At 43.4% G+C, this 13,162-nt stretch overlaps 1 protein-coding gene across 5 annotated transcripts in view; it reads right to left on the bottom strand.

Moving 5' to 3' along the window:
- ATXN7L1 (ataxin 7 like 1) overlaps window positions 1-11,071 on the bottom strand; it is a 119,603-nt gene extending 108,532 nt beyond the window's left edge. For 3 of the 5 annotated variants that reach the window (XM_082310735.1, XM_082310734.1, XM_082310736.1), the window contains exons 1-2: window positions 10,914-11,066; window positions 10,296-10,364 (exon numbers count right to left, since the gene is read on the bottom strand). In XM_082310735.1, coding sequence (XP_082166861.1) covers window positions 10,296-10,364; window positions 10,914-11,028 — 184 coding nt within the window. In that variant the 5' untranslated portion in view covers window positions 11,029-11,066. Of the gene's footprint in view, window positions 1-10,295; window positions 10,365-10,720; window positions 10,775-10,913 lie in introns of those variants that run through there. The other 2 variants (XM_082310740.1, XM_082310741.1) reach the window with 2 other exon arrangements.
- Window positions 11,072-13,162: the final 2,091 nt, after the last annotated feature.

Below are 13,162 nucleotides of genomic sequence, written 5' to 3'. Positions count from 1 at the left end.
GGGTTGTCAGAGAGCACAAACTGCCAGCAGTCTTCTCTCCAGTCATCTCCAAAAGAATCTTTCATCCGAGAACCTGACCCAAAGGCTGACCTGACATATACTGAATGGCATCAATTTACTCTCTCAGCATTGCTCATTATTCCCATCCCATTATTTCTGATACCCAGGACTCCACCCTCTTTCACACTGACACAATATTTTTTTGCCCTTTTTGTTTCCACCCTTGATGGTTTTTGCTTCTCCTTCTTGCGACTAGGTCCAACTCCACCAATCCTGAACCCATGATCATCTTAAATATCCATTTCCTTCGCTTTATTCTTGCCTGTCCTAGAATTTGCAGTGGAAAAAGGAACCAGTCTGGAAATGAGGTTATTGCACATTTTCTCTCTCTCTCCTGCTGCTTACTAAGCTGTGCCATTCCTCCAGTTGAGCTGAACCCACACCTGCAATTTCAGCCTTTTTTCCTCCTACTTTTGACTCACTCCTCAAACCTCTTCTCTTGTATCCATTTCCTTCTCCACAATAGAATGCAAATATTTATTCCAAGAGAAAGCTCGAAAACATAATAATCATTTCACATTCTCTGCTCCCACTCCCTTTCTCTTCCTTACAGCTCTCACTTCTTCCTCATACCATAGACAGAAAACACATCTGTTCTGCTCTTTCCACTTGCCTCACTCACATCACCCCATACCTCACATCTCCTTTCTCCTCTTGCTCTGACAGAATGGCAGGACAGCCAATTGGTCTTTCCTATGTTTGGAAATCTACCTCTGACCCCTTGCTTCTCTAACTACACCTCCTTCTAGCCTTCTTTCACCTCTAAGCTCATTATGAACTGATTGATAACAAATTACACTTTTAATTTGTCTCCAACTTCAGCCTGAGCTCCCTTTAGCTGTCCCTTGCACTCCACTGAAACTACCTGCACTAAAATGTCTAAAAACCTTTTACTATTGCAACGTCAAAATAAGTTGATCATTTCCATCATCCATAACCCTTGTGTGTTTTTCATAAAAATTAAATGCATTTCTCCTTTTAAAGCATTTATTCTCCTTTTCTGACTTCCATGACTCTACCCTCTCCTGCTTCCCTTCCTCCCTGTACCAACCCCTTCACAGGTCACTGGAAGACTCCTTATTCCTCCTTTGTCTTCTGGTAGGGCTCCATTGAGCTACATCTTTTGCCCCTTCCCTTAAGAAGGGAATTTCATCCACAAACGCAGCGCCTAAGGAGACAGGTCTCAAACAGAGTAGATTTATGTCTAAACAAAAAATCTCAGCCTATCTTTCTGACACCTCTTGTCACTGAGTAGCTGTCAGCTTTAGCTCAACAGAGCTAGAACAGAACTTAGATCTCACCTCTCCCACCCTCTTTTCTCCACCTCCTTTCTTGATCACTGTGGACAGCATTATCATCTTGCCCATCATTCAGATATGAAATACTATGTCATCTTTGACAATGACTTCTCTCTTGATCTGTTCATTCAGGCTACATTTATATCGAAATGATTCTTCCTGTCTTGCATCCTTGGGACAAAGTCTTCTCTGAACATCTTCAGAGCTAAAGGTTTGTCCAGGTCTTCATCTCACATTAGTTAACCAACATTTTGCTCTTTTTCGTCTTGATAAACATTATCCTGCTTGTTCACACCCTTCCAAAAGTTATTTCTTCTATTTTGTCATACTGATCTACCATTATTCTCTCTGCATCCTTCTATGCACAATCCTCCATTCCAGCTTTAAACACTGGGAACGACTCATCTTTGCTTTCCAGGATCCTCTGTCTTACCTACACTATACTGTCCACATCCTACTTGCTGTCACACCATTTACTCACGTTTCTAGTTGGCTCATGCTGTCAGCATCCATTTACTAAGATTTTAACAACCAGTCTGTATTTTCATTCAGGCCAACTTCTACAGTTGAGTAAGGATACCTTCCAAGCTCTTGCAAAACTACCTCACTGCCCTCCAAACATCACCGTAAAGCCTTCCTTGACACAGTTCTAAGACAGTCACTTTAGCTTAGGCTAAAGTCTACCACCTATCATGTTGAGCAACTAAGTGCTTTTGTTTGTCAATATTAAAACTCCTGCTGTGTCACATATTAAAAAATTAGTTCTCTGCAGCACAATGATTTCACAACACACCCATGCACACACCCTTCCTCCCTCCGCTAGTACCCTGCACAGTAACGTCTAGTCTCTGATGGGGCTGCTAGGCGTTAGGATCATGCAAATAATAATACTGCCTCCCCAATCATGGCAGTAGCAGATGAATTACCTATATTCATCCAGATCATTGTCCTCTGACTGTTTCCACTATCAGCCCCAAACAAACAAGGTTTTGGCTCTGTCAGTGGTTGTTGTGGTGGCATGGGTCCAACAAACTTTTCAGATTTTAGTCATCAGTAGCATCCTGTCTCAATGAGACACAACCAAGAGCAGATTAAAAAAATAACTGGATAGGCTAACTAGCACCTGATAATCTATCTAATCTGGACAAACACAAGTGGCCAGCCTAAAGGCCACTTGAGGATAGAATACCTATCAGAGATTCAAAGATGGAACACACAGGATGATTTACACTTATGTAAATCTCTGCTTCCATTCCGACCATTTTAGCTCAGAACAATGACAAGCTGGTCACCTTTTTCTGCCACTGGAGAGGACCAGTCCATCCTGTTTTGTCTTGGTAGAGAAGACACTTCTGATAAAACAAAACCTGTCAACAACTATTACTTATATGATGTTAGCAGTGCTCAATCCAAATATAACTTCGAATTCCCAGTCTCTGCCTGTCCCCTATGTCTAGCCCCCTGCAGCAGGAAAAGGAAGAGAAAGAATGACTGGGCAGAAAACATCAAACATTGTATATTAGAGAAAAATCATAAACAAAACAAACAAAGAAAAGAGCACAGCAAAGATCACCGCACGGAATCAAAGCCCATGAACTCTTGCCCTTTGCCAGCCATTCTTACATCTTGATGTTACCTCATCAGTCACCCTTCTGTCTCTCCTGCCGAACACCTGCTCCAAGGGAACGGAAAGGGAAGCAAGCCTAAACCCCTTGTGTACTGTGCGCAGCTCTGTCACAATACAACTGCTTCCGTTTTACAGATGATTCAGGAGGGGCCTGGGGATTAAGTGAAACTGCACTAGACATACATTGGTACCAGCAGTTGTGCAGAACCTAGAACTTTTGCCTTCGATTTCTTTGCTACTTCTGGCTGATGCTTGTTCTGGCCTGGGAGAACTCCACTTCTTTTTTGCCAAACACCACACATTTTACAAATACGTGCACACAGAAACCAAAAAGCAGCAAGACCCAATAATTCTAAATTCCAATTCCTGTCAAGAATACAGGTAAATAGGAAGATGTGTTGGGCTTAAGGGTTGTATTATTAATATGGCTTAGTAAATTATGAAAGGAAACTGCTGAATAATAAATACAACATTTCAGAAGTAAGGAAGACATCTCTATTTCTACAGTACAAGAATTGAGTACAAGACCAAGAGCAATCAGAAAGCTCACTTCTCCAGTAACATCAGTGGCTTTCAAGCATAACTTTTAATAAGCTATACAATAAGTTATGACAAAACCAGTCCCTTAAAATCAGCAACATTCAACCATAGAAAGGGACACACAAAAAAAAAAAAAAAAAAAAAGAGAGAAATGATGCATGCAATAGTTGGTTTTCCTCTGCCCCACATCGGTCTTAAGTAACTGTGCTGGATTCCATCTCCAATCTGAGTCAGCTTAGACAGCTGCACAGCACTATGATAAAAAATTGGATCATTTTACTCACATAGCATCTATCCTTCTTTTCCAGCAAAAGAACCATCAAAGATTTCTTGCTATAGACTTGCTGAGAGACCCCTGTCAAATACCCTTACTGCATGACGACAGCATTTGCCATAGGGTTTTTTGCATATAAATTACCTAAAGGCAACAGCTTTACCTAGCATCCTGCACCATTAACTCCTGAATCAGCTTTTTCAAGGTCAAGCTGAAGAACTTCTGCACCAAGTTGAAGTTGGAATACAGAGAGATCCAGTAACTTAATCCATGCCCATATAAACTGAAAATCTTTCTTGCTAGTTATTCCAAAATTACTCTCAATAACAAGTTGTCATGGCACTCATATAACCTTATGGTGGAGTTAACTCTTTAAGAAATATTCATATCTATATACTATTTTTACTGAAGGTGATCTTTCTTAATAATGCATGCACCATTATAAACCTAAACTTTCACTGGGACTACCAGAAACTTAGGCTTTCTGCCTACAGGATTCCCATGATCTATAACTTCAATAAAAAATTATCTGAAACATATTTTCTATAGGATTTTCCACTGCTTCCATCTCATACACCTCAGCCTTGGTTAAATGGCTAACATTTTTTGCCCCAAAGGTAAAACCGAACCTGATAATGTCCTAATTTTTCATTAAGTAGTAACAAAACGCCCATTTCAAGACAATTACTCCATTTCACAGTGGAAATGGTTCAACTCATGTAGTCTTTTTTTATACATGGAAACCTATACTTAATCTATAAACTATTAACCACATACAGAGGCAGATCAACAAGAAAACACACACGTCTTTATACTTCAATCAAAATTAAACAGAAGTAGTCATTTCACTTTCTGTGGTGACAACAGAGCTTGGGGTCCACTCTAGTAAACACATTATTTCCCTCTTTCTCAAGTACTGTTATAAATTACAACAAGTAGAAGGAATGTCAGAGACAGATCTTTAGTCACAGTGCTGTCAGTTGACAGAAAACCACACATGGTTTCCCCACCAGTGTTCAAAAGAGGTACCTTAAACTACAGGAGATCTAACCTCTTCAGAATAACTGTCGCATAAATACTGGGAGAAATATCACCTGAACTCCATCAAGATATGTGCCACCTAACAAAACCAGAATTTTTAAAGAAGTCATTTATAGAACAACAGTTTTAGATACATACTCAAAAACATCAAAATCCTGATTCAAAACACAGAATGTCTGATCAGAGAGCATTACCATTACTCCACTCCTTTTATCCAGCGTGTGGGCTGATGAACTAAAGGACAGGTTTCAGAAAATAACTATGTAACTATGAGGATAAACTACAATTCTGACTAAATTTCTGGGCACTATCATACATAATGTTTCATTCTTCCTCTGTCACCATTCCTTGAGACACACTAAATGTGGTGACAGCCACAACCAGGAGCCACGCCACCCCCTTGCAGAAGCCGTCCATGGGGGGGGAGAAAAAAAAAAAAAAAAAAAAATCAGACTCAGATATCATATACTAAACCAATCAGGCATTTGAACACCAGAATGCACACCAGAACTCGATCCCATTGTCACTTCTCATCCTAAAGAAAACCCTCATGGGGACCTTTGCTCGTTATTCTTATTTCCAGCATAAAGCTAAGAATGGTAAGAAAAAGTTTCTCTTGACAACAGCCACAGTTTTGTACCCTGCCAATTCTCAGTTCTTTCACTCATCAAGCTCCACCTGAATATTACATCTGTTTAAGAACCAGTATCTCTGGAAGACCTTATTAGCTTACAGGGAAGAGAAAGAAAATTATACAACATTCACCCCTCTCTTTTGCCCACTGCAAAACCAAAACCAACCCCAAATTACCAACTAAGCTGGTCTAAATTCCATAACCTCACCTCTTTCTTTTGGGGTATGTGTTTAAAACTTTGTTATAATTTTCTTTCCCTCTCAGCCCTTTCCAACATTCCCTACCACCACAAAAAGGTGAAAGATGAGGGCGGCTAAGAAAAACAAGAATGTTTTATTCTTAAGTTTTTGTTTGGTTTGTTTTTAAAGGAGACAAACAGCACGATCGGCAAACCACTAGTAAACAAAAAAATAAATAATAATTAAAATAAAGAAGATCAACTCCAATCTGTATGCTTACATTAACCAGCTGGTTTTGTCATCTTCTCTTCTTTCACAATCTCCTCATAAATAATTTTAGTTCTCTTCCTCTTGCTTTTCATAAAGTAGAATGTTGTATGCTACATCCTTTTTTTTTTTTCCTACAGAAGTGTTCCCTACTATCTCCCAGCCTCCTTAACGTCTTATTTTTCCGTGAAGAATGATAAAATCATCATCATATTTTTCTGAAGAATAAAAAAAAAATACTGAAAGCAAAACTAATCAGTATCCCTTTAATTTTGTTCTGGTGTTGCCAAAGAATTTACCAAAAAAGCTTTCCATCAGATATTTATGTGGGAAGTCAAAAAAGGGAAAATACATTGTAAACAACTATCCAATAGATCTAAAATTCCAGTTTGCGTCTGTAATCGTCAAGTAAAATGGTCAAATTTAGGGCTGCGCAATAAGGATAGAGAATCTCGAATTTTAACACAACATCAGAAAAACAGAATGGAATTTTTTATGTTACATACTTAACGCTAAACAATAATGAGTCAGTATGGTTAGTGAAAAGATTATCTAAGACAAAACACACACATCATCAGACTGAAACCTCAATAATACAAACCCACTGAACTGAGAAACTGAAGTTGACTATGACACCAAGTACCCAGATATAGATCTAAATCCCATAGGTCATATTTAACCCTGCTGTAGTTCACGAAGATACATGGGATATCTTTTGCTCCTTTACAGCCTGCGCCTACCTAGAAATACTCCCAGCACTTAATGCCTGCACATTTGCTAAACCAATTATTAATAAGAGTTCGTACGTAAGACAACAAAATTCACATTCGTCTACTATTTTCTTAAATGTTGTATAAAGTAAAACATATGCCTCCAAAATTAATCTAAAATCAGTTACAGGTTATGACTGATGATAAAAGATCACTGTATCTATCTCAGGCATACAGTTACTGTGATTTTTTACAGGACACAAATTGTCAAATAAATATAGACTCCTTTTACTATGCGTGCTATCTACAAGAAAATCTTCAATTCTTCAAATATGCCATTGAACTTTTAAAAATTCAATATAAACTCTAAATGCTTCCCCAATTCTGATAACCCCTCTTTTAGCTAAGTCGGTTGTTTGGTAGTGATTTGTCAGATAACTTACACAATACTGTTTCTGTTTCCTGATTAGATAAGCAGATAAGTTTTTTTTTTCTAGCACAAACATTTATGCATAAAATTTTTCATTTTCTCTGAACACTTGCAACTTTGTAACCCCCTCTCCCCAAATCTACATGTCAGTAAAAGTCAACTGTGGACATACTGCATTTGCTAAAGGAAAAAATAAAGTAAATATTAGCATGCAAAAAGCAATTCCATCTACAAAACTGAACAAACGTTCAGGAAATTTCTCTCCCTCTGTGCTGCCTACATATACACCATAGAATAAAGGAAAGCAGTGAGCAATACTTCTACGTCTTTACTTCTGCCCTAAGGATGAGGCACAGGGGCTACGTGGCCTCAGTGTATCTCTTGCGTTACAGAAATGAACAGCACAGCCGGACTGCGATCCCTTTGCCCAGGGATGTGCTAAGAAGTATCAGCCGCTTTGGCAGGCGGAGATTTGGCAGTGTTTCTCCGCACTATCACCGGGGAATGCTGCCTCCCAGGTCCCCACCTGGGTCAACAGGAGGAGGAAGAGCAGCCCATCACTCTCAGCACATATAGTACACAACCAGAAAGGAGACAGTGACGCAGGGGTGAAGCTAGCTAGAAGCGTTTTTTGACATTTGACATAATTTTTTTTCTACAAAACCAAAGTGAACCACCTTGTCGCAGCCTGGAGACCACCGTCTTCCCACCCCTTCCCCCCACCATGTTCTCGGCAGACTTTCAACTAGTCTAAAAAGGCTCCTTGCTTAACTGCTTACAAGTAAACGGCCACGTAAATCTGGTCGTATCAACTTGACGAAATGCAGACAAATACTACACAAAGTAAATGTGACGCGATCAGATTTTACACTATCTTTAGCAAACAGGACAGTAATTTTTGATACTTAAAGTCCTGTCCATCCGTAATCCTCCAGTTACCTTATACACGTAAATTCTGATTTTTCTAAGACGCTGCTTACAATCTCCTGGCACCACAAATGCCATAAGAAGGCCTACTCAAATAGATAAGATTGTGAATAAAAATTAGTTGGGTTTGGTATTAAGACCTACCACAACCACAACCCTTGTCCATGAACAAAGCAAACAAAAAAAGCCAACGTGTCACACAACAGATGTGTGCAAAATCAGAATAAGCACACAAGCGTTTCTGCAAGTACATGAGCAATGTTTTCTGCAGACCAATCTAAGTCTTCAAATTTTTCCCCACCTTTATTAATAAGGACAGTGAGGCTCAAGGAAGATTTACAGTGGGTGTTCAGACACACAGATGGGTGTGGTGCAAACACCTGTATTAACAGCCTGCTTAAGTGAATACAGCAGAAATATTTCAACATACTAATTTATTCAAACTTCGTGGAAGTTCTTTCTAAATGATCCAAAGCAAGTTACTACTTGGAAGCAATAATATTCCTAAAGCTTTTTATTTTCCAAATATAACAGTCAGTTTTGGTTTTTTAAACTGTATTACAATGTAAGTACTATAAAAGCTAATAAGCGCTTCACACCTGTCACTATAACGATGTCAGCAATGAAATTACACTTTGTTGGGAAATAATTTTTCTGGATAGTGAGTTTAAATAAAGGTCCTTTAACGGAGTCTCTAACTGCCCCAAAAACAAACAATGAGAGACTAGAGCTGATAACAATTTGCATATTAGGTATGACTAAGGAGTATGGATGCACTTAGATCTTTACGTCTCAAGTGAGCTTGTAATAAGAATTTGTGTTTTCGAGGCGCAAAATATTTTAACTCAACAAATTAAGCTCCTTATGAAGGCCAAGCTCCAGTAACAAGATCTTTGTTCGATTACTTTTGAATCGAATGTATGCTCAACATTACTGATAGACATACCAACTGTTTGAGCCTTGAACCTTTTACCTATAAATATACTACACAAAAATCCCAGTTCTGCATTGAACTTAGTTTTGGGCTGGCAAAATAGACAGGTTCAGGCATGTGAGAATCAAGACAGGAACACAATCAAGCTTGGCATCTCTGTAAAGGTCTTTCAAAAGGGAGGTTTTACGGTAGTTTAAATAATTTTATTTAATGTGTATGCCACGCAATTTTAGAGTTTATCACACAAATCTACGTTACGGATTAATTCATTCTTTTTTCAAGAGCTTGTTTAGAAAACTTTAAGCTGCCAAGATGCTCAGAATTAAACACACGTGTAATGACAACCATAATATCACGAGAAACTTAACATCATTTCAGAATATATATTATGACATTACAGGTAATAGCGGGATTTCTCTCAGCATCAGTAAGTCACACCAAAGTTTCACTATGATGGGATCGCTCCTCATGAACTGACTTCACAAGAAACATTCCTCATGACAGAAAGGCTGTACATGCATGCCGCTTTCTTAACAGAACAGAAACAAACAGAAAGCTACATGAAAATAAGTCCCAAACCATTTCACTAGCTGCATTAGGTGTTACCCCAGCATTGATGCTAACAACGCAGAGCACAAACAAAATATGTCAATTTGATTTGCCTACATTCACCACTAAAGTTTCTCCTCTTGCCACTGACAGAACTGTGTCAGGCATGACATATTAGCAAATACCATTAGCCTAGAATTTGCCTGTTCATACTTATGGTACCAGAAAACCTTATGGCCCAAATGACCTATTATATTTGGTTTTGCATAATATGCACGGCTCAGCCTAACGTAAGATAATATTAGACGTTGGTCGCTCAGTTGACAGTAAGTCACGCTCAGCAGTAAGAATGAAAGAATAAAATGCGACTTGAGCTAAAGTGAATGAACTCAAAGATTGTAAGAGACCATTTCCCTCCACGAGTGAAAATGTTTTTCACTACAGTCGCCAATGATAATACAACGTTTAAAGCTGATGCACGGGTTTATATGCTTATCTTCACGCAGAAGCAAGTTAAACGTTGCACCAAGAAAGGACAGGGTCTTCAAAAAAAATCCAATATGGCCACTGATGTGTAGTTGTCTTTTGACTTAAAATTGTCTTATCTTTCACCATGTCTGTCAGTCACACACATACACCTGTTATACTCGTACTTCAAAAGAAGTTGACACAGTGACAGTCACCTGTGTGTATCCAACCCTGAAACATTCTTCACGGCAGAGAGATCCACACGCTATTAGACTACCCTGTCAAGGCCAAACCACAGTCATCCACAGCCACCAAGAGACAGACAGGTAGAGAGGTGTGCCAGCACTATCCACTTACCTTCTTTATTAAGCCTCATAACCTCCCTGCTTTTTCCACCCTCCTTTCCAGTCTCTTCTAGATCTACACCTGCAGAAGAGAAGCAGAGTCAGGAAGCACCGAGGGCCGAGGTGTGCATTTATTGTTTGTCGGGGGGAGAAGGAGGAGAGGTGAGGAGGTGAGCACTGTTTCTATTTGCAACAGCAAAAGCACAATGGTCGGAGCATCTGCCAGGGAGCGGAACCGCCGGGCCCCCCGCGGCAGCACCCTCCGCCCCCCCCCCCCCCCCCGCCCGCAGCATCCTCCGGCCCCTCCGCGCCGCGCATCCTCCCCCTCGCCCCCTTCCCCCACCGCGGCGCCGGCCCAGCGGCGGAGCCCGCGCCGCGGGGCAGCGGCACGGCACGGCACGGCGCGGCGTGCGCCAGCGCCTCCCGCACACATGGCACCGGGGGCTCGGCGCGTCAGCTGAGCGCCCGGGGGGGCGGCACCTCCCGCCGAGCGGCGCGGCCCCGGGCGGCGGGGCGGGGGAGGGGGGGGGCAGGCGGCCCGTCGGGCCCCCGGCCCCCGGCCCCGCCGCCGTGCGTGCGCTCCGGGGGAGGGGAGCGGCGTGCCGAGCCGCGGGCCGGTCCCTGCCCTTACTGTGCGGGGGGGCGGCGCCGTGCGCGTGCGGGGGGGCGGCCTCCCGCACCCAGGCGGCCCAGGGCTGGCCCAGGAACGCCTCGGGACTGGGCACGGGCCGCTCCAGGGCCGCCATGGCGCCGCGCCTGCTCCTGCCTCCTTGTTGCTTTTCCCGTTTCCTTCGGCGGCGGCGGCGGCGAGCGAGCGAGCGAGACACGGGATTCGAGAACGCCGCACGTCATCCTCGGGACGTTCCGCCGCCCACACGGGGGTAGTGTCAGCCCCTGCTCCCTATCAGATCGGGCTCCCCGCCGCCCAGCGCGCATGCCCGCGCCCCCCGCGCCTGCGCGCCGCGCCCCGCGACGCCGCCGGCAGCCGGGCCTGCCGCCCGCCCCGAGGGGGGCGCCGGGCCCGCGCTGCCCCTCCGCGCACCGCGCAGCGCCGCGGCCCCGCTCGGCACGGCTCGGCCCGGCCCGGCCCGGCCCGGCCCGGCCCGGCGGAGCCGCCGCGGCGCGGAGCGGAGCGGGGCCGGCGGCCGAAGAGCCTCGCCGGGAAGGCAGCCGCCGGCCTTGCGCGCCCCGGGGTGCGCGCCCCGCGTCTCGCAGCGCCCCGCAGTAAGTCCCTGGGACGCGCCGTCGGTAACTGCGGGCCGGAACCGGCCCCGATTGCGGTGTCGGGGCTCCCTCTCCCCCGGCTTCTTCCAGCTGCGCCCCTGTGGATCACCTATAACCACAACCACAGCCATTTTGTTGTCCAAATACTACCTGACCTGTGTTTGAGTACACGCTCCGTCTGTTTGCAAATGGGCTTTTTCTTGTTTTGGTGTTCCAGGCTATGGTACAGCAGCTCTGAACGCACAGGTCCCGCTCCTCTCAAATAATTAACCCATGTTTTCATCTCGCTACACATAACCTATGGGATGTACATGCTTTTCATTTAATTCTGGGGCTGTGTCATTTTTGGTTTATTTGTCCATTGAGGTAAGAATAGAAAATAACACTACCGTGAAAATTTTTGTACTCCGTATACCTGATTTGCGTAAGGAGTTACAGCATAAGCCCATTGCTCCAGCTCACGCCTGTTAAGCCAAACGTAAACACCACTGGCGAAGGACTTGGGTTTCATTTAAGCAGCCTCCCTGACTCCACACGCAGCATCTTTCATACAGCTGTACAGCCCCAGCAGGAGTGCTGAAGATGATTGAAGTTTATGGTTCAACAGACGCTTCTCGGAGCGGTGGTGTGGGCTTTAAGTGGTCCCTTCCCCGTCCTGCCTCTCTTCCCAGCCACTCATTTAAGACCCTGTGTCACCATTCACTTTTTGCTGGTTCAAACCATTGTGGGACAACACTGAAGCAGAGCACGGAATTAATCTAGGCTCAAGAAAAAAGAATAGCATTTAGGGCCCACTCAAGGGTTGGAGCAGTGGCCAGAGGGGCAGGGCAGGAGCTGCTGAAGTCAGCGCGGCTGCCTGCAGAAAGGTATGTGGTACTACAGTCTGCAAGGGATTTAAGTATATTTCTTGCATTTTCATTGAGACTGGGCTCTTCACAGTGCTAAAGCAGGTAAACGTTTGGGGCAAAGGACAAACACCCTTTGCCTTATATACACCGTCAACAGATGCAGTATTAAATACAGACAGCATTCACACTCCACCTCTTCCAAAAAGTAGCTGGAATATACAAGTCCCATCCTTAACACCCGGAGGCAAGCCTAAAAGCTTTCATACCGCGTGGCCTGGCCAGAGTGCCTCCAGTCATGTAACATTAGCTACAAGAAACTACAGGAACACAATTGGAACAATCAAAGAAGCAGAAAGCTCACCAAAATATGCCTCAGAGAGAACCAGTCAATTGCAGCACGCTTATTAGCAACCAACGTGAAGCAGCCTTAAGACGTGTGACCTTAGATATATTGCACAGGGCATTTCCAGAAGCAGGAAGAGTAGTCACGGTATAATACAAAGCCCTGCAAGACCTATTCTGGAATATTAAGTACAGTTCTAGCCACCAGTTTAATCTTCCTACAAAAAAGTGTGGAAAGGGTTATCAGAACGATCAGGAATTAAAGGTCTATCATATGAGAAGAGCTTGACTTAGTCTAGCGAAATTCAGCTGGGAATAGATGCGATTGATGTTTTTAATTATAAGGAGACATAATCATCAACGAGGAAGACAAAATAAAGAGTAGACACAAACTGCTTATGTTGAGGTTGAAAACCCCGCTCGCTACACATAAAACTCTTTAGTCAGGAATAGCAAGATGGAACTC

The sequence above is a fragment of the Platalea leucorodia genome (assembly GCF_965183815.1).
Source record: "Platalea leucorodia genome assembly, chromosome: 4".
NCBI lineage: Eukaryota > Metazoa > Chordata > Aves > Pelecaniformes > Threskiornithidae > Platalea > Platalea leucorodia.
The sequence above is the reverse complement of the archived record's forward strand: the minus strand, read 5'-3'. Positions and strand labels throughout refer to the sequence as shown.